A 22,282-nucleotide genomic window follows, 5' to 3' on the forward strand; every position below is an offset into this window, starting at 1 on the left:
TTAGCAGCTTTCAGTCCCATCCACAAGGACTCGTAATGAGTCTCTGTGACTCAACCAACGCTGGGTGACCAAATTATATGCGGCAAAGTGATACAATTCCGCTCCTAATGGGAAACTGTTTATGGGCCCCATTTAATAAAGATTTGTCCCAGAGGCTGTGGCGCGAGGCGCTGGAAAAAGACGTACAAACTTCTGTCCGGAGATCTGATGTATCTCCGCCTACGGTGAGGTCTGTCTAAAGTCCTGGTGTGAACTGTGCGCTGGCAGGAAGCGGAAACGCTGGGCAAGATCAATTCTGACTCTGACTAATTATTTATTATTATACATATAACGCCTCATAAATATTACGTTTTATATCTTCCCTTTCCGTTCATATCAGTGTTGAGAAGTCATTTCACTTCAACTATTGATACAATAAAATATACTCCGGGATCTGCTAGCACTATAACAAGTAATATGTGACAGTACTAGAGCATCACAAATAATATCTAGTCTATCCATCATTTAGCGGACACCTAAAAGTGAATTGTGTCCCCCGACAGTGCAGTGAAGACATGAAAGTACATTACAGATTGTTGTCTGAATATATGGATTGCAAGCTCTTCGAACCAGTCCGATATATAAGGATAATAAAGGGCCAATCCAGAGGTGAGGGGGGAGCAGGCACCCCGGCAGCCGATACCACCAGAGCCACCTCCCATCTGCCAGCATGGATCTGCATGTCACCTTCCTTGCCTCATTTGTACCTCATTAACTGCCTCTGACTTAACAAGATTTATGCAAATGGCACCAGAGGAGCCTCTGCCTCCCACTGCAATCAGGCGTTCTCTATGTACAGCTCTGTGCAGCCAAGAGAAGTCAAACCCAGACCTTCCAGAGCAGTCTATGTATGTATATACAAGTGTTACAATACAAATATGTTACTTTTTACTACAATGTATCAGATTTTTGTAAACATGTAATGTACTAAGGAACAACCTCAGACATCCCTACTAACATGCTGTGGCGGCAATTAACGCGGCCCGTAACGTGGGCTAGTTGCAGGATGCGTTGGCTGCGGCGTATCAACTGGCCACAATAATCAAAGAGATGTTGTGGGTCTTCCATTGATAGATGCTGAGGACAGGGTCTAATGATCAATTTATAAACCTTTGGAAAGTTCCATGCTGTCATAATCGGTGCTCTTCTATACGGCGGCATCAACCTATACAACAGAAACCAAAAACTCCTGCCGAGCCCTTAAAGACTCCCTGATGTCAGCTCCGACAGGAATCACAAGTTGTATATTGGCTTTTTCTGCCTCGTTACGGAGCTCTCGCACTCTCTCTGGATCCTCACCAAAGCCTTTCCTCCTTGTTAGGCTACTAACGGCCTCTCATGGGCTAACATTTCCAAGTCTCTGCTCCTGCTGACTCTACCTCACCCCCTCTTCTCCCTCCGCGTCACCATGAAGGATTAATTAAGCCCGTTCATTAGGGCTGTAAACGCTCACTCGGGTAATGGAGGCCTAAATGAAACTGAACCTAATCAAAAGGTACAAGTACTTCATTAGCAAATTACAAACAGGGTCTTGCAGCTGACACGTTCAGTGTGGCTAATTGCCCATCGGCCGTCGGAGGGGGGCTCAGATTACCAGCCAAATCAAGCCCGTGCGTGGTTATCGGAGGGGGGCTCCCAATCCCCCAGCAGACAGGCGCAGAGAGGCCCAATCAAAGCGTTCTGCACAAAGGCGTCACTTTGAAGCTGCCTGGGCCTGGCTGCCTCCCCCTGAACAGCTCACTTCATTAGGGCCTGTTGTCACATGGCAGATCCCCTCCCCCTCTCACACCACCTCTTTATCCTAATGATCCCATTTTAATGTGCGCAGGATTCGTGCCTAATTGATGTCAAGTGAGCAACTCTTCCACATTCAGGGAGGGGGGCATCAAACGCGGTGCAGAGAGCGGGGGGCTCGGAGACGAGACCCCGAGCGTGGGCTCCTCTAATTACACACTGGAGCCTGGCGGAGGGAGGCGGAGGCAAGGAGGAAGCTTACCTGTTTAATTGGTATTGCTCGCCCGCTGCCGATGCTGTCTGCTCTGCTCTCTAGACCTTTCTTATCTTTGTCTGGGTCGCTCCCTTTTCGAGACTGAAAAGCAAAAGTTCACATCCCGTTAAAACCTCCACAAACACAGAGCGCCCGCTCTCCCGGAGCGCCTCCCGCCCCCCGTCAGAGCAGTCTGCTTCATTTAATCTGCCGTGGACACAGAAATAAGAAACAGCGAGGTTAGATTGCAAGCTTCTACAGAAAATAGTTGCCTTCCTGTGCCACTGCTACTCAGCAAACTATACATTAACTCCTTCTACACAGAGACTCGCTTCCCATTATGCAAAATACCTACCAGGTGGGAGATGAAGTGCAGGACTGGATATGATTAGTTAGACATATCGCTTCCATTGCAGTTTAATAAAGTACAACACTCTGAGGCTGTGTTCACACATTCAGTTTTTCAGGTGCAGTTTTTTTATGTCCAAACCAACAGTGGAGTGAAAAAGGAATAGTGACAGCTTGTCTCAATTATATGTTCTCACCCATTATCATCCACATATGCTTTTGGCTGCAAAAACTGTATCTGAAAAACAAAGTTTGAACGCACCCAAAGGCCGGCGGCACACATGGCGTTTTGAACCAGTTTTTGGGCCGTTTTTAAGCAGTCAGTTAAAAAAACACATCCGTTTTTGACCCGGTTTAATTAAGATAATTGGTAAAACCGGTCAAAAATGCATGCGTTTTTTTAATGGACTGCTTAAAAATGGCACAAAAACAGGTTCAAAACGCCACCTGTGCTTCCAGCCATACAGGGATTTTTCATAGATCTAGTTGGATACATATTTGGGGCTTTTTTTGGCGACTCAGGGTGAAATTTCCTACTGTCCCTGTTTGTAAACTTTTGGGGTCACTTTTATTGTGTACAGTATTTATCACGATAATTGCCTTGTGCACATGAACAAATTGCCCAATAAAAATACAAATTGTACATATAACATATAACTGATCCTCAAGGTGGTCTATTGCAGTGTATGAGGGCTTTCTAGCACATCAGCCGCCTGTGACTGTGCTTGATAGATAAATGAATGCCATCTGCAGCCATCTCACAGGCACATTTATTAATAACCCGATAATGATCCAATTAATATGGTCTAGCGTCTATCATATGCTATTTGACTTGTGTTGTCACTGATAGATCTGATGATCTGTTTGCATTACAGTGACTCTACCAGCTCCCAAATAACACAAGTAATAACCGCATTGTACAGGGCACATTATAACCTGCCCTGCGCTCCAGTAATCTGTCACTTATAGGACAATTCAGTCGTTGAATAAAGGGGTAATGCTGGTATGAATGACATAGAAAGGAGAAAGCGACAGGCACAGCCTCACCTCTTCCATACATTTGAAAAAGACAGACTATAGTCTCTAAAGCTTATAAAGAACCCTAAACAAAGCTCTGTTTACTTGTGGGGTGATTTGGGAGCTGACAGACCCTCCTTTAACTAATATCACTTATAGCATCGCATTACATTGGATAAGAAAGTTCAATGTTAAAAACTGTACCGTATAGGTTACCTGACCATCCTTACTAACTGAGGGACACCCATGCTGTCCACAATCCAACTTGGGTTTCTCATTCCACCCATGCCCAAAAAGAGCTTGAAGCTGCAGTCTTGTATGTACAAGCTGCTCCAATAAAGGTCTATGGCATGGGGAGAAACTGATAAGCATATGCTTAGTAATGGGTGCACCACTGTAACCTGTCTAGGTGTGGTTGGGAGCTGTGGAGAATGCAGGTTGGAGAGGCCCATTCTGCTGGGTGTGTGCCCCAGTGGTCAATCCAGCACAGAACTAGCCTTCACCTCTATCCATTGAGTAAGTCAGGAATCCTTCCAATTACAATATCCCTCTAATTTAACCTCTAATTAATCCATCTATTTTATTAGTTCTAAGATCTAATAATCCTGGCCTCCAAAACTTTGTAACTCTGATGAGCTCAGAACTCAAACTGAGCAGCACCAAGGAAATCTGACATTAAAAGCCTCAAGCTCCTTAGTGTTCATCATTCATGGGTGATCCTATAGGACAGTGATGGCGAACCTATGGCACGGGTGCCAGAGGTGGCACTCAGAGCCCTTTCTATGGGCACTCAGGCCATCATCCAAGGACAGAGTTCCCTTAACACTAAATCTTCCTGGAGTCCCAGGTAACTTAAGAGAGGCTGCAGTGAGTGCTATTTTAAAGAGACACTTTATTGGCTCTTTGGAACTGCAGGAAAAGTGAGAAGGTGTTGACAGAAGTGCATTATCTTTGGAGGTCCTCCTGCTGGACCCACCATTCTTCCTCTACAGAGAGACCCTGGAGAGAAGCTACAATAATAATCTGAATTTGCCCTCCTGCTTTCAACTGTATTGATGGCCTCAGAGGGCCGATACGATTGAAAGATGTGGAAAAACAGGAAATAAGTCACTGTATAAAATTCCATGCTGGCACTTCCCGGTAAATAAGTGGATTTTGGTTGTAGTTTGGGCATTCGGTCTGTAAAAGGTTCGCCATCACTGCTATAGGATTAGGCCGTGGTGATTGCCATGCATATCCATAGAGCTGTATATATAGCATTGTCCTTCTGGCCTGCATCATGCAGTATATGGTAGAACATTTATGTGGTAAGAAATAACTTATGGTAAATAACAGTGGTGGTGACCCCTTTGGAGAGTAAGTGTCCAAACTACAACAAAAACCCATTTTTTTAAATTGTGAAGTGCCAAAATGGCAATTTAAGCTATAGCCTACTGCTCAGTGCTTTGTCACAGCTTTCCATTGTATTGGCGCCATGAGGACACCAATACAGTGCAAAGCAGAGATTGTTCGATACTGTGGACCACCAGCTCCTCCTTAGGATGCTTCACTCCATTGGCCTAAAGGACACTGCACTCTCGTGGTTTTCTTCCTATCTCTCTGACCGCACTTTCAGTGTCTCCTTTTCTGGATCTTTCTCTACTCATCTTCCTCTCAGTGCCGGGGTTCCTCAGGGATCAGTCCTAGGTCCTCTCCTCTTCTCTCTCTATACTGCCCCCATTGGACAAACCATCAGCAGATTTGGTTTCCAGTATCATCTTTATGCTGATGACACCCAGCTATATACTTCTGAACGTAACATCACTCCTGCCTTAATCCAGAACACTAGTGATTGTCTCTCTGCTGTCTCTAACATCATGTCCTCTCTCTTCTTGAAACTTAATCTTTCTAAGACTGAACTTCTTGTCTTTCCACCATCTACTAACCAACCCAACCCTGACCTCTCCATCTCGGTCCGTGGGATCACTATAGCACCGAGGCAGCAGGCCCGCTGTCTTGGGGTTGTGCTGGACTCTGACCTCTCCTTTTTACCATATATTCAATCTATTGCTCGCTCTTGCCGTATGCATCTCAGAAACATCTCCAGAATCCGGCCGTTTCTGACATTTGAAACTTCTAAAATGCTAATTGTTGCACTTATTCACTCTCGACTAGACTACTGTAACTCCCTACTAATTGGTCTTCCACTATCTAAACTCTCTCCTCTTCAATCTATTCTTAATGCAGCAGCCAGGCTCGTCTTTCAGGCCAAACGCTACACGGATGCCTCCAGTTTGTGCCAATCACTGCACTGGCTGCCTGTCTCCTTCCGTATTCACTTTAAAATAATAACCCTCATCCACAAAGCTCTGAATAATGCTGCACCTCCCTATCTCTCTTCTCTCATCTCAGTCTATCGCCCTTCCCGTGCTCTTCGATCTGCCAGTGACATTAGATTAATCTCTACCTTAATTCGAACCTCCCATGCACGTATCCAGGACTTTTCCCGAGTTGCACCAATTCTCTGGAATGCCCTTCCTCAGACTCTGAGACTAATGCCTACCCTCCAAAGCTTCAAATGTGCTCTTAAAACCCATCTCTTTAGGCAAGCCTATCACACTCGCTAACTGCTTGAAATGTCAACTCTCCCTTTACTAATCCATCGTATGTCCTATCTCCCATCTGTTATCTGGCAAACAGCTGATATATACCAAGCTCCAGGCTTCTCTGCAGACTTTTTCACCTAGGACCCTGTAAATAAGATGGCGGCTGATGGCTGGTCCAAGCAGCAACATCGTTGTTTAGTAAATTATTTATTAAATTATTTTATATTGTTCCCTTATAAAGAATGGCTGGACCATTACACAACCTCTTGTGTCACCCCCTTATCCTCATAGTCTGTAAGCTCTTGTGAGCAGGGCCATCACTCCTATTGTTCCATATGACTGTTTGTTCTTTGTAATGTAATATAGTTGTATATGTCCCCTATGATTTGTAAAGCGCTACGGAATTTGATGGCGCTATATAAATAAAGATTATTATTATTATTGTAGATTTTCTCTGAACAGGGAGAATTGCAGGGCTAGGAGCTACAAGGATAATCCAGCCCTGCGCACACCTTCTCCCTCTTCTTGTAGTCCCAGGCAGTAAAAACCACTGAGATCAGAACGTCATGGGTCCTGTCTTGTGAACTCAATTTTACCCAAATTTTTCTGTCTTAAAGTACATCTATTCACACCACATCTACTTAGAATTGTCATCCAATTAATATAATTGGCTCATCTGTGGCTGTACAAAGGTTAGAGAGTGATTAGAAGGATTTTGGTCGGACTACAGAGGCTGTAGCATTATAGGGAATCCTTACATCTTACAAAACTATAGACAGTGTTAGGCAGCAGTCCTGTTTTTGAGTAGAACAGAAATGTGAAAAATGCATTTATATTCCAGGATTGTAGCCAGACTTCTTACACTGTGGTGCACTGGTGTACAAGATTTCACTGAACAAACCATAGCCCTTTGCTCTGAGTAAGAGCTGTAGTAGGCTTTGGGTTAGATATTAGAGCAGAGGGGAGGGGCTGCGCAGAAATTTGAATTCAGGGACCAAAGAACGCGGCAGTGTGAGGCCGCTCCCACAGTGCGCCAATCCAGCTACAACCCTGGGAAATAAATCAATTTGTCACAGTACTACTGCTAACAGCACATACACAAAGGTCTATCCATGGCCAATACCTATCACTGTCTGCAGCTTTGTATGGTCAAAACAGCTGGTAGACCCCCTTTAAATCCTGCCCTCTTTCCTTTAAAATCCTTTACATGCCGGACACTGGGGAAAATTCCTCCTGCGTCAAAATACTTTCTAGTGACACCATGGAGTCATTATTTAAATTTGTGCCTATAGATTCTTACCTCTATAGACATGTAACCCCTACCCGCCTGGATACTGTATATTCTGATTCAGAGCTCTAGGTCTTCTCAATGGACAGATATAAATAATATAAAGCATTCAATCTCCACTAGAGGGAGTGTGGTAACTGCATAGTGTTATTATCTCTCTTATGGTTCACTATATAGACAGTATACATTAAGTGCACAAGTCCCCCCCTGTTGGAAGGTGCAGGTAATATTTTACATTTGAAAGGAAATCTAACATCAAAATCCATCATGATAAACCAGGGACACTTAGGCTACATTCACACTAACGTATGGGGGACGTATATACGGCCGACGTATATACGGCCGATATACGTCCCCCATACACTTCTATGGGCGCACGGCACCGTACGGGAGCGGTACGGTGCCGCACACGTGCGGCACCGTACCGTTCCGTACCCGGGAAAAAGATAGGACTTGTCCTATCTTTTCCTGTAATACGGCGCCGTGCGCCATAGGTTGCTATGGAGAGGGGCGGGGGTGAGCTGCGCTCACCTCCTCCTCCTCTCCCCGGAAACTGCCGTTGCCCGCTACGGTACGGTACGGGCGGGCAACGGCAGTGTGAATATAGCCTAACTCATAGATCCCGGAACTGTGACTGTGGTAATCTTCTTATATTTGTTATCCATGGCCTCCTTTCTTCTAAAATCAACTATTATAATTATGGTCATGAGCCTGAAGAGCTCCGGGGGGGCCTTACCAAAGCCCCTTCACAGGCTGTTGTACTGTGCAGGAGCACTTTCCTCTCCCAGTGTGAACTTACAGCAGGCAGAGGGAGTGGGGAAATGCCGAGGGAACAGGGGGAAGGGAAACAGTGTAACAGAAAGCCCCCTAGAGCCCTTCTGACTCTTTAGCATACTTTTAAAAGTGAAATTTAGGAAGGAAGAAGGCCATGGATAGCATATATAAGAAGATTACCACCATCACAGGGCCTGGATCTAGGAGTATTTGTCCCTGGTTTATCATGACGGACTTATATGGTAGATTTCCTTTAAACCTGCAGGGGATTTTATGCTATATAACCAAACAATAGAGTCCTAAATAAAGATTTATTTTCTTTTCTTTTTTTTTAGTAATTAATGAACACATTTGTGTTCATGAATTTTGTACTTAGATTACTGGTACTCTTCAGTGGCCAATCCTGACAGCTCCACACTATTACTCACCAATGTCACAATGCTAGAACATAAAACCTTTTACATTGCTACATTTAAAACTAATGCGTTTTCAATCAAAGTGAACACGGCACTTCCTTAAAATCTTTTTCTTCTTTATTGGTATCAAAAATTAAAACATGATAGGCAGAACAAGGTTACAGCTGTAACCTTGTTCTGCCTATCATGTTTTAATTTTTGATACCAATAAAGAAGAAAAAGATTTTAAGGAAGTGCCGTGTTCACTTTCATTGAAAAGGCCTTATTACACCTGCAGTCCTAGCAGGCTACGCGAGCACACCCAAAGACGTGTCGAACTCACACGCCACTATACTCCTCGAAGGGCTGATCTTTGGAAATCATTGGACAGGTGAGCTGCACGATACTTGTTTTTTCCATGTGGTATATTTAAAACTAATACTAATAATATAAGCAATCATTATTATTTGAAAAACAACTTTATTTTTTTTAATAATCCAGCATTACGTGATTTTTAGGGAGTCTGGGCCAGCTACTATAGACAAATGCTATGGACCAATTTTCTATAGGAACTTGTGAATTTCCTAAACCAGCCAGTCCTTTGATTTCTGCTGCCACCTGGTGGAGAAAAGTATGAACTGACAGAATCCATTTTTGGCCATAACGTTTATATAACTGCCAGTGTCAGTGGCGTCCATACTGATATTTATTTATACGTGACATCAGTCATATCAAGGACACTTTAATCTGTGTCCATATCAGAACTTTTAGATGGGTGACACCCAACTGCAGTTTACTTACCGTGAACAGGTTAGACCGCCGTTTGGACTGTTTTCGCACCGGCGTAGGCGTACTGGCTGTTGGGGGCACATCGATTCTCAGTTCTTTCTGACTAGTGCTGGGAGTGGAAGGGACTGAAGAAGAATAGTCACTCAGACTGCCTCCGCCATTACTAGTCTGTGTAGAAGAACATAAGGAGAGCATCGTATAAATGGAGGTACAAGTCTATGTTAAATAGAAGAACTCAAAATGAGTTTCTGTTGCAACATTGCTACGTCATGCTGGTTCTTCTAGTTCTATAATATCTGGCATAGCATTACAGCTCGTACCTGGCTAATATGTACAGCTGAAACTTGTGCTGAGCACACGGATGTGTGGCTGGGGGAGTTCGGTAGAGACTTGCAGGGACCGATGGACAGTTGCTGCTTCTTACGCGTCGCTACAATCTTCTGGGCAACTGCAAAATGTGGAGAAAAGGAAAAAGTATGTAGAGTTTAATGGAGAAATGGACAGATCTGTAATCAGAGAAGGAACACAAAAAAATAAGATGATAATAATAATAATAATTAATACAGCTCTGTTCACATCTGTGTTATGGAAGCAAAAGGTACAGAGTAATAGCTGTGCCGTATCAGACACCAATGGCGTGTAACAGGGTCATATTAGAGTATATATCCATATATATCTATCTCCATCCATGGCACATCCACAACCCCATAACAGAAATAATACCACTAGTAATGATACGGGTTGAACAAACTGAATTGCAGCGTATGAAGCCTGGATCAGACCTTAGTCCGACTCACAGTAAACAAAAAGGAATTTAATGGAACAATTTAATCTTCCTTAGAATTTGACAAAAGTAAAAACCTTCTGTAATATGGGGGAAGTGGAAGCATCTTGGACCGCTATAGAAGTCCTATTAAAGGACCATCATATAACCAGGTGCCCTATATCTAAGAAATAGCAATAACCTCTTTCTCACTATGATCCTAGCATAAAATATTATGACAATATTATTTATAAATGTAAATACCGTACTTATATATATATATGATCATTTTTTTAGTATGTGTAGAAATAATATGAACATAAGAATGTAACAGGTTAGGTGGTTGCACCCCAACATTCCCAAGATGAGTTACCGTAATGGGACACTTAACATATTAGCAATTTCAATGTCATTTGACGCCGTACAAAGCCGTAAAACGCCTAGACGTATATATCACGTACATGAAAGGTCGCAATTTATAAAAGCACCGGTCCGGCTTCTATGAGACTGGATCTTTAATGGTGACATTAAACCCCATATATAGTTTTTGCAAGCCAGTACTCCGCCCCCTATTGCCCCCTGAGCTCTGCTCGGCCACAGCAATGAATCCTACATTAGCCATAAAACATCCCCCCTCCCAAAACCTGACACTCTCTCCTGGCCTCCCTCCCTTTTCTCGCAACATTAAAACAAATTTATCTTCATTTATGTCGCAATTACCTCTCCGGGTTGTTAATTTGCTGGAAATGGAGCTATTCTTTAATTGCTCCTATTAATGGGGGGATTTAAATGTGCTTGTAATAAGCTGTTACCTTCAGTATGGGACAAAGTCACCCACAGCAGATCAGAAGAGGACGCAATCCTCCAGGGGGACTAGTCTATACCTCCACAAAAAGCAAGGGTTAAACCGGCCGCCATTCACCATCCTCATTGCGTGAAGTTCTGTTTTCATAAGATTTATTTAGCAAAAATGAGATGTAGACACAGAGGTGCACTAAATCCCCCGTTCCCGCACAGGGTGGGTCACGCACGCTACTTGACAGCGCAGCACCTCTCGCCCTCTTTTCCCGCATAGTGTTAATTTACAATACGATTATATTAAAAATGTAAGCTGCCTTTTCTCAGAGTAATTTTCCTGCTAAACGTCTGTTTCCAGGGGACAGATCTTGGAGATGAAGCTCGGAGCTCGGGAGAGATTTATAGCCGAGGAGGAAAGTCCTCCTACCCCTGATCTAGAGAGCTGATCCTAATAGCCCACGTTTATGGATTTATATGGCACTTAATGGGAAATTGCAGCAAAATAGGAGCAGAGTCAGCTGGAGACAGAATGTCACACAAATACGCAATTAATATAGTAGCCGGCTTCATAGTAATGTGATCTAGATAGACAGGCGGAGAGATATTGATTGATATATTTGTGTATGTGCGCGCACTGATAAGAAGATACGATTATGAACACTAAGACATAGACAAACTAATATACATAGTAATACATAGCCATTCATAGCATCTTGTACAAGGAATATTACAGCTTCCCCTTTAAATCAGCTTTTACATATTATGGATCTAACTATAAACATTAATACAATAAATTAAAAAGAGACCAGATTACAATAATCTGTCCATGTAAAGAAATGAGACTTTAATTATTCATACTGGTGTGGTTGCTAAGAAAACTAAAATCACCCAATACAGTACAAAAATGCACACAATTAAACTACTAATAGGCCATGAAGTCCTTTCTAGAATTCCCTCATTTATGTGAATGCTTGCCCGTTTACACACAATATATATATATATATATATATATATATATATATATATATATATATATTTCCAGATTCATGTGAGAACAAACAGAGAAGAGTCATGTACGAGGCTGCAGGTGGAGCGTCACTTCAGACTCCCCTAAAATCGGTTTAAAAGTACCTAGAAACTTGATATTACCTTCAGATCACATCTGCAAGCTACAGAACTAGAGATACAGACAGCTAAAGAAATAGTTGAAAATGAAATTACAGATAAAGATAGATCCAGTTATTGCCTATTTCTTTAACTGTCTTTAACTATGGTTCTGTAGATCAAAGAATCACTTGCCTGATGGCATCTTTAAGATGAGATTCTCATATATTATAAGACACCATTACACATGGATGTAGGTAGAGATGAGCAGACACATTTGCGGTCCAACCTTCGCGTCCAAACACAAACCCTGACCATGAACATCTGGTCCACTCAACTTTAGCTGTAGGTCCTGTAGAGTCCAAGATAGGAGTGTCTGAAGTGACACTCCCCCTAAAAGTGAGTTGTCTCAGCTCATTTTCGTATATTATTTTTGAGCAGATTTTTTTTTTATTTTTTTTATATAGATTCCCAGGTGAGATTTCACATAAAAGAGAGAATTCTAGAAACATTTCATACCCTACCTGAAGGGGCTGCTAGTTTATAATGGGGTAAAATTTGGTGACCAGTATCCCTTTTAAAGGTTAAGGAACCAAGACCATGTAAATTTGACAGAGGTCAAAGTTGCCAAGTAATCCATCCTGACATATAAAATCTTAACTTCGTCCCTAATTTATAATCCTGGGGCACACTCTGCAGTGCATTGTACAACATCAATCTTCTAAGAGGCAAATAGGGAATTCAGAACCCCAAAAGTTTTTAGTCCAGAACTCGAAGGTTATTATGGAATCCATTCTTTAGCCATTCTGGTCTCTCCTTTGGTAAGAAATTGGTGGTTTCCAGGAATTGTAGGAAAGCTGGGTGACTATTCCTGTGAGAGATTTAATAGTAAGTCAACTGGTTGTCACTCAGCTTTCCCTAAAAAAGGTTACTAATACCCATGCTAAAGGCTGAGGGCAGCAGCACTGCGGTCAATCTGTGAATCATGGACCCTGCCCGGATTTCACAGACCAACCACAGTGCCGGGGACGGGATCATAGTGATATACAATACAAGGAGCCCCTTCTTCCCTGTTCTGACCATGATTACGGTTCTGCGCTGCTGTTTTGCAGTGAAGAAGGGACTCCTTGAATCATATATCACTGGGGTCACCTGCACTGGGGGTCGGTTCGTGAAATCCAGCCAATGAGATTCGAGATTCATGTACTGACTACAGTTGTATACAGTTGACGTAAATTCTGCAGTATATCAGAGACAAAAGTAAAAAGATTTATAAATTCACAGTATGACCTGAATTCAACTTTCAACTACATGTGGGTAGAATTTACAATATTCATCCACAATAAACGACCCATAGTTGTAAGTCATCTTTCTATCGATCTATAAAACAGGTTGCAGAGTAAGTAGTACTTTAGTTACTAAATCTGGTGAATTGGCCCCGCCCCTTTGACACTTTGTGTCTGATTTAAATATCCAGGAAGAAAAATGGACTGTATCTTCGCATTGCTTCATTGGTTTGTTTATAAGCCCCTACAATCTGTTATTATCGGTCTTGGAGTAATTTTGGAGCTCATTTCTAAGGCCCCTTCCACACTAGCGAGTGTGATGCGATGAACTCGCATCGCACTCGCAACGCAAGCTGCCGGGAACGCACGGCCCGAACGCTGCACCGCGGGAGTGAACTGACATGCTGAGTTCACTCCCGCGGTGCAGCGTTCGGGCCGTGCGTTCCCGGCAGCTTGCGTTGCGAGTGTGATGCGAGTTCATCGCATCACACTCGCTAGTGTGGAAGGGGCCTAAGAAGTAGTGTTAATCATTTAAGGCGTCTGTACCGAAATATTGCATTGCATTATATATATATAATATATATAACATTATATATATATATATATAACATTATATATATATAACATTATATATATATATATATATATATATATATATATATATATACATATATATATATATACACACACACATACATTACAATATACATTATTTTATATCTGAAAAAGAATATATTTTGTTGTAGGATTTTTGCATTTTTTATATATATTTTCTATTTAAGATGTGTGTAGAAAATCTATAAAATCCCAACGATTTTGGAAACAGATAAACAACTGATGTGCTGCTTATATGTAGACATACTGCCCTCATGGAAACATAATGATATCAGTGACAGAAGCCCAACGTGTCGGACAATGGTCGGATTCATCCCTACAGCCGCTCTAGACCTGGAGGTTTGGGCTCAGATGTTTTATTGTCTCTCCCCAGTGAAGTGAGCAGAACACTAATCCCTTCCCTTAAGTATCCAGAGTGGACAATGGTAACGCAGGCCAAATCACCACTGTGACTGGCTTACCGCACAAAGGCAACGTCCCTTTAATAGCAAAGCCCTACAATGAGTGGCTGATATTCCATATTCAGAGACCAGATGCCAGTTTAAAGCTTGGACTTTTCAATGGTGGGGAATAAGATGTCACCTCAGCCTGTCAAAGGGTAAAGGGGCTCATAAAAAGAAATAATGAGCACAAATCCTAGTACCCCCAACCTCCCAGAGCATATTACTACAGATTCAGCACATAGAGGATTGTGCTATGATATATACTGATAATACATCTATAGAATGGGTCCTCACTATCATATAACACCCAGCACCCCATACAGATCAGCTGATAAACAGTGGAAGGAAGACAACAGCTCCTTTCTCATGGAAGTGGCTGAACCGGGTACAGCAGCTTAGTTCCTATTTTATATGAATGAGAGCAGATCCTGCAGTAACCTGCTCTGACCACTACACCTATAGTGGGGCAGTTCACATCGGCAACAGACCTCTGATTTTTTAACATGAAAAACACTAACAGATTTAGTTTTTCCTCCGTTGATTGCAATGGACTTTTAATATCATCCATTATTTTACATCTCCCAGTTACTTAAGCGGATAGTTGGACATGAACTGTTTGAAGTAACGCAAGGCTAAGGGAGACTTCCTCTCCGTCTAATTTTTTACATTCTTTTCTATGGATGGTCTTGATTTGTATCAGTTGCAACATCAGTTAATCCATCCTTTTTTTTTTATACGGCGCATGCTCTAATGTTACATTCCAGGAGTTTCCATATGACCCCTAGTGGCTAAAGCTGAGGAATAGCGGATAGCTATAAAATAATGCAAACAATCGGAAAGCAAGGTATTCTTTATTTTTAAACTGATCTGTTAAAGGCATCTGATAAAATGGATACTTTGCCATTGATGGATCCATCCACCAAGGGAACCTGTCATCAGGAAAATGAACAATAAACTTGACTCAACGCAGCATTCTGCCTTTGTTGAAAGAGCAGCACAGATGTCACCAGCTTAAATTTGCCTCCTCCCTCCATTAAAAATTTTCCCCAAAATTTTTTGGCCCTGCCCACTAACACATGACTTCGCCCACCACCATGTGGCCGCAAGGTGTGTTAAATGGTAACAAGATCAGAAGTTTTCCCACACACTGCATGGTGTATTTAGTAGTGAGCACGGAGAGGGGCGGCATTCTGGTAAGGACAGGGAAAGGACTACCTGACAACTCAGGCCGAGATTTGAACAGACAATAAGGAGGTGGGGTTCGCTGGAATCCTGGACAAACATGACTCTTCCCTACAGAACCTGACTCATTTGTACATGAGAAAAACGGCTGTTTTTAAAGTACAGTGCCTCAGTGGTGATATGGGGGAGGACGTTTAACCCTTTACCAGCAGGTATTACTGGTTTAACGGTGTAAACATTTGGTGACAGGTCTTCTTTAGATTCCAACTTGTAATTTCCAAAAACATTAACTACAAAAAAGAAGTCTGAGCGCAGATGTGACCTGGCACCAGGAATTCATTCTCTGTCTATTAGTCTGACTGTAGCAGTGCTACATGCCTACTAATCAAATAAGATACATCATGAACATTTTTAACCCAGAAAACCCCTTTGAAGTATCTGTAAAGATGTGGCCTGCCGCCACCATATCTGCACACATCTGCATTAACCGTACCATTTTCACAACACACTGCTCCTTTTACTCTGAACAAGGTCTCAGTAGGAAGCCAGGGATAGAAGTTTTCTCTCATCTGAAAGCAGACAGAAAAGCTTCTCATCAACACATGTTTGGAATATTTATGGCTTTCGGATTATTCCACATTCCCCATTAACATCCAGTTTTGAAGCTTCATTTTGCAGCTCTCTCACCCTTGCACAACTCAAAGCTCATCCAGACAGACAAGAAATGCTCGGAGGGCACATTAATATACCTCAAAGGTTACAAGACATGGCCTGCTGGCTCCTGCCTACTTATTTCATGGGCTATTACCAACCCCAGCAAATCAGCTCTTATTCTGGAGAGGTACAATGGCGCCACCTGCTGCACACTGTGGGCATTGCAGCACAAGGGAATTCCAGCTACATTAAGTGTGGCTTGTCATATGGGGAAAAAGACAAGAAAGTTATGTTCTATTAAAGTGAAGAAAAAGAAAATTAAGGAAAGCGTTCTAGTGGTCTGCCTACTATTTTATGTAAAAATCCAGGAGAGCCAAGGGCAACACAGCTTCCATTTATCACATATGCAAACTATAAGCTTTGATTATCTTATGGCTAAAGATCATATCTCACTGCTGGGGCTTCCAGATTAGGATCTAGAAGTATAAACTAAGTATATTTAGCGATATCTTCCCCATCACACATTACATTGCTTAGTTGGGGCCATTTAAATCAAGAAGTTGGTTATTACAGCAGAGTTTCCATAGTGATGTCACTTTTTAAACAAATTCAACTATTGTGACCGCCACAGATTTAGATTTAGAAGAGAAAACCATCTTATTAGAAAGTTCTTCTGATCTCACAGGGATGGATCATTTGGCTCCTGCATGGATCAGTAACACAGTCCTCTTTATCAGAACCTAGAAATAGACTGCAATACTGAAGGGTCCATTCTTCAGAATGACGTGTCTAGACATCCAGTGATGTAAATCTCACTCACAACTCACGAGGTTCGGATCAACAGACTATAATATGTCAAAGGATATGACCATTTATAGACTATAAGCTCTTGTGAGTAAAGCCCCCAGTAATAGGCTTTCATCTGACCATCTTCTTACTGTCATGTCTTATTTTGCTTATATTTATACAGCATGATCTGTAAAGCAGGAATATGACGATGTAGTATATGAAGCCAGCATAACACGCCAAATACAAGACAGCAATGAAGAATGCGGCCTACAAGACTATTTAGTATTAAAATCAGGGACACAACACCCAAAACCCATGGAGATCTACAACTCATAAATTACATCTACTGCAGAGCTATGGTCCAAGAGAAGCCAAGGAGGTCCAGGTATACAGGCACACAAACGTAAGGATACAGCCACACGCTGGAGAGTGGAGGGGTAGCGCTGCTCACCCATCCCCTTTCCCAAGAGAGCCATGGAGCTCAGCCACATATATGGTAAAAGACAGAGCATGTTCTATCTTTTTCCTGTGGACGCTACAATGTCCCACATGTGTACGGAGGCCGGGGGCGCCATACGCTTTTATGGGAATCGCTATCCAGCCACAAACTGTGCAGCCGGATTACAGTCCACCTCACGTTCATGTGAAAGGGGTCCAAGGATTCCGGAATACTAATGTGTGCATATTAAGGGACGCAGATCCATGGCTAGTTTATTTCTGGGGGGTTTATCATAAGTTTGTGAGATTTGTTCATGCAGAAATGAAAAGGGACTGGTCAAGCAAGCAAACAGACAGGAATACGTCCTATAATTTTCAGCTTGGACACTTGGCTCATACTCAGAGCCACTGTGACTACGGCCGTATATGTGACCCCATACCAACACGTGGGAATGTGAACAAATCACCAAATAATGTTCCAGTGATTGAGCCCTTAATAAGATATTTACAACATCTTTATTCTTATGAAAAAGTAAAATTAGGATGTATCCCACAAATAGTATAGAAGTATGAACAAGACACAAAACTGCAGACCCCTTAAAAAGGAGTTTTCAGCTTCCTAATATTGATAACCTTTCTACAGGATAGTGCACCAACATAAGGTGAGTAAGGGCTGACACTTTGGAACCCGCCGATCAGCTGCTTCTATACAGGGAATGGAGCTGGAAAAGCAACTTTCTTCTCTGTGTAGAGGCTTAGCCCCAATTCACTGGAGGTCCTAGCTTGGCCACTATACATAGATGGAGCTGTTTTTGTAACTTTGTTCTTGGAAAGATCATCGATATCAAGAAACTAGAAACCCCTCTTAGTTCTCATGATGTGTCCCTCACTACACTGTAGTAATTTAGGCCCAAGAATAGACTGAAATTTAAAAGTGAAAACTTTTTGGTCATATTGGAATTGAAGGTCTTTGCGTTGTCCTTCATCCATAAAAGCATAAGGGATGGAAGCATATATATTCCCTACCCACAGCGTACAAACAAGAGTAGGGGTCCTGTATTCCCGTTTCTGCAAGTGATGTATGCATAACACGCTAAGTGAAGGAATTCAGGGCCCCCATTCTTATGATCAGTTGAGGATGCAGAGGTTAAACATTAATTGATTACATAGTTAAATTTGTTTGGGTTTTATAATGTTTTCATACATTTACAAAAATTAAAATCTTGTGTAGAATTTTATATTTTATTTTGCCATCTTCTGGTGCTTTTAACTTTTTTATACTTTAGTGTACGGAGATGTGGGTGGTATCTTTTTGTTGTGACTTTTCATGAAGTTTTAATTGCTACCATTTTTAGGACTGTACGACCTTTTGATTACTTTTTATATTTTTCAAAATGGCAAAAAAGGGCGATTTTCGAATTTGTGTGCTATTTTCCGTTACGGGGTTAAACACAGTGAAAAAAAACTTTATTATATTTTGATAGATCTGGCATTTTCTGGCAATATGCAGCAAAGACTTACCGGCTACGGAGAGGGCTCAGTCCGTGAGCCCATAGTGGGGCAGGGACATAGTGGGGCAGGGACAGGACGACTAGTTGCTACTGAAGGAAAGATGAATGCGGATAAGTACAGAGATATCCTGGATTAAATGCTCCAGACCGCAGACTGGGCCGAAGGGTTCACCTTCCAACAAGACAAGAACCCTAAGCACACAGATAAAATAACAAAGCAGAGGCTTCAGAACATCTCTGTGACCATTCCTGACTGGTCCAGCCAGAGCCCGGACCTAAACCCAATTGAGCATTTCTGCAGAGACTTAAAAATGGTTTTCACCAACATTTACCATCCAACCTGAGGGAAGTGGAGAGGATCTGCAAGATAAAAGGCAGAGGATCCCCAAATCCCAGGGAGAAAATATTGTTGCACCATTCCCAAGAAGACACATGGCTGTACTAGCTCAAAAGGTGCTTTCTATGTTTCAGTTTTTTTGTTTAATAAATTATCAAAAATATCTACATTTCTGATTTTTTTCTGTCAAGATAAGCAAAATTGTGAGACAGAATCCTCCGTTTAGTCCCAAAGGTTGGCTTTAATGCATTTCAAAAAACGACATGTGACTTGGCTGTGCTTCTCACTCCTCGGCTCTCAGTCCCCACCTTTGTGCTCTTTCACAGAGGTCACAGGTGGTGAGCGGACATCAGTGGGGGTTGGGAGGAGCTGTACAGGAGATGGGGGCAAATGCTTAGGGAAGGCAAAAAGGCATATTTGCACTGCATAGGCTTCTGCAACTTGTCTTTAGTGAAAATGTGGATGTCTATTAACATTAGATAAGGCTATGATTTAAATATTTTTATTACAGAAAATTTCATACTCCACCTTGACTAAAAATACTCCTTAAAAATGGTAAGAGGAGTATTATTCCTCTTCTGGAAAAGTGTTAATGTGACCTCTGCCCACACCTCTAGCCAGCTACCAGCATTTGAAGGAACTATTCAGATGGAGATTAGCCCTTCTGTGTTTTGCTGAATTACTAAAAGATTTACAATTTAAATCATTAAGCCCGATTTTGATATTCTACAAGTTTCAAAATTGTAGTGTTCTTATTTGAGACATTTTTTGTATATACCCAGGGTATATCTGATAGAAGGGCTGCATCTGTCTTGAGATTGGAGTGGGTCCAAGGGGTTGGGTTCCTAACTTATAACATACATTGTGAAGGATCCGTAAATGTATAATGCAGTGTTTAATCAGAGATATTTATGGTACATAACACGCATGTCCACTGGTCACTTACTCATAGATCCAAACACCTTGACTGTGGAAATATTCTGTGGAAATTTGTTATCCATGGCGTCCTTCCTTCTAAAATCAATTTATGCTGAGCAGATTGTACCTGAATGTTTCCTATCTAAAGGCAACAGGTCATAGAGCATGGAGCGCTGCGAGGATTTAATATAGTGTCCCATCGTCTGTTATACTGCAGTTGGAGTGAACAAATTATGTATAGTGTCCTATATTATATATAGTGTCCCAGCATGTTATAGAGAGGAGGAGCTGAGTTGAATTTATACGATGTCCTATCAGCATGCAGCATGAGCTGAGACAAACAAGTGTGCCATGCTCCTTGCAGATAGGACACTATGTATAATTTACTATCTCTTCCTGCTCTATAACAGGCTGTCTACACATAGGACTGTATTTTGGAAAGTGACAAGTTAGCATGATAGCGAGTTTGGAACAAATAGCCAGTATACTGTATATTTTTAGACCGTTTCATAAAACCGCCTCATTGTTTGAAAGTACAAACCAAGTTCATGCTAAATTAAGTTACATTTCTAAACATAATTTTAGGGGAGATTTATCAGAAGTGTCTGAGAGCAGAACTCACCTAGTTGCCCATGGCAACCTATCAGAGCGGAGCTTTCATTTTCCCACAGTCTGTTTGGATGAGTGCAGCACCCACTTCCTCCACAGCACCATAAGGTAGATTATGTATTTTATTATCTAAGCAGTTTTAAAATAAAAGGAAATCTACCATCAACATCCATCATGATAAACCAGGGACACTTCCGCATAGATCCAGGCCCCGTGACTGTGGTAATCGTCTTACATCGGTTATCCATGACCTCCTCCCTTCTAAATCCAACTTTTACTATTATGCTAATGAGCCTGAAAGGTTATTGGGGGTGTTACCAGAGCCCCTAGGTGCTGCAGATTCACAAGCTGTTAGACTGTCTCAAGCTCTCCCTGCTCCCTCCACACTTCCCCCTCCCTCTGGCTTTTGTAATCTCACAGCGGTAGAGGAAGTGTCAGCCCACAGTGAAAGGGGAAAAGTGCTCCAGCACAGAGTAACAGTCTGTAAATCTGCAGCACTGAGGGGCTCTGGTGACACCCCCCGTAGCCATTCAGGCTCATAAGCATAATATTAAAAGTTGCATTTAGAAGGAAGGATAAAATGTATAAGAAGGTTAATAAAGTCAGTCGCTGGATCTATGAGTAAGTGTACCTGGTTTATCAATCTGAATTTTGATAACCAGTCTAAAACTGCACCAGCATCATGTACCAGAAGTTCAAATGATTAATATACTGTTAATGCTTAATCTGCTGATTATTAGTATCATTAACCCTTTCGCAGAAACAGAAATTTCCACTGTTAAATTTGCAGTCTGGAATGCAATAAAAATGGGATTGTTATGTGCAGCTCTCCACTCCAAATCATCTAGAAACACAATCCTAAAAAAAAATATTAAACGGGATTAAAGAGGGCTGTGTTGCTACGATATATAACCGTCAGAAGTGAGACAGAGCTCACACTTTGCAGAATTACATGCACCCTCTGCATCTGTCTCAGGACCCCGGGAAAGTGTGACATATTTAGTGTATTAACATATTTTAGTTAAGGTTTATCCAATTTTACCTCTTATTAAAAAAACCTTAGAGACGCGGCCTGAAAAGGCCCTAGTGACCGGGCATTTTTAGCGAATTTTAGTTTGCACAGGTTTAAGGGCCATAACTTTTTTTTTTTGCATGCTACCTTAAATTTTTTTTGCTGTGTTTTTTTTCAGAACACATATAGCTACTTAAAAAGGTAATAAAAGTTTGAACTTTGTTTTCATTTTTATTTTGGGTTAAAAGTGGAAAAAAGGAGGAACAAACACCTATGACTGGGGACTATGATCAGAGCTGGACTGGGTCTCATTAGACACAGCAACTCTGATTAACCCCTTTACATCTATGTCTATGGAGCCGGCAGCAGCACGATGCTGTGAAGAGCAGAGAAGGGAGAAGGGGTAACGAACCGGTTCTCCCTTTTCCCCAGGGTGTCCGGTTTCCTCTGACACCCGTAGACCGGGTCCTGCTTCCCTGGCTAGCCATGAAGGTGGTAATGTCAAATTGAGGTTGCCATCACTTCCCTTGATACCTTGTGTTCAGTAATTTAGCAGGAGATCCAGTGAGATTCCTACAAGTAAATCCACCGAACACTGCAT

At 41.9% G+C, this 22,282-nt stretch overlaps 1 protein-coding gene across 9 annotated transcripts in view; it reads right to left on the reverse strand.

Annotated features, from left to right (window-relative positions):
• The window catches only part of AGAP1 (ArfGAP with GTPase domain, ankyrin repeat and PH domain 1), a 264,345-nt gene that overhangs the window by 91,039 nt on the left and 151,024 nt on the right, over window positions 1-22,282 (reverse strand). For all 9 annotated transcript variants that reach the window (XM_072121466.1, XM_072121465.1, XM_072121468.1 and 6 more), the window contains 3 exons: window positions 9,543-9,670; window positions 9,235-9,390; window positions 2,036-2,128 (listed from right to left, as the gene is read on the reverse strand). In XM_072121466.1, the coding sequence (XP_071977567.1) occupies window positions 2,036-2,128; window positions 9,235-9,390; window positions 9,543-9,670 (377 nt within the window). The remainder of the gene's footprint in view (window positions 1-2,035; window positions 2,129-9,234; window positions 9,391-9,542; window positions 9,671-22,282) is intronic.

This window comes from Engystomops pustulosus, chromosome 8 (assembly GCF_040894005.1).
Source record: "Engystomops pustulosus chromosome 8, aEngPut4.maternal, whole genome shotgun sequence".
NCBI lineage: Eukaryota > Metazoa > Chordata > Amphibia > Anura > Leptodactylidae > Engystomops > Engystomops pustulosus.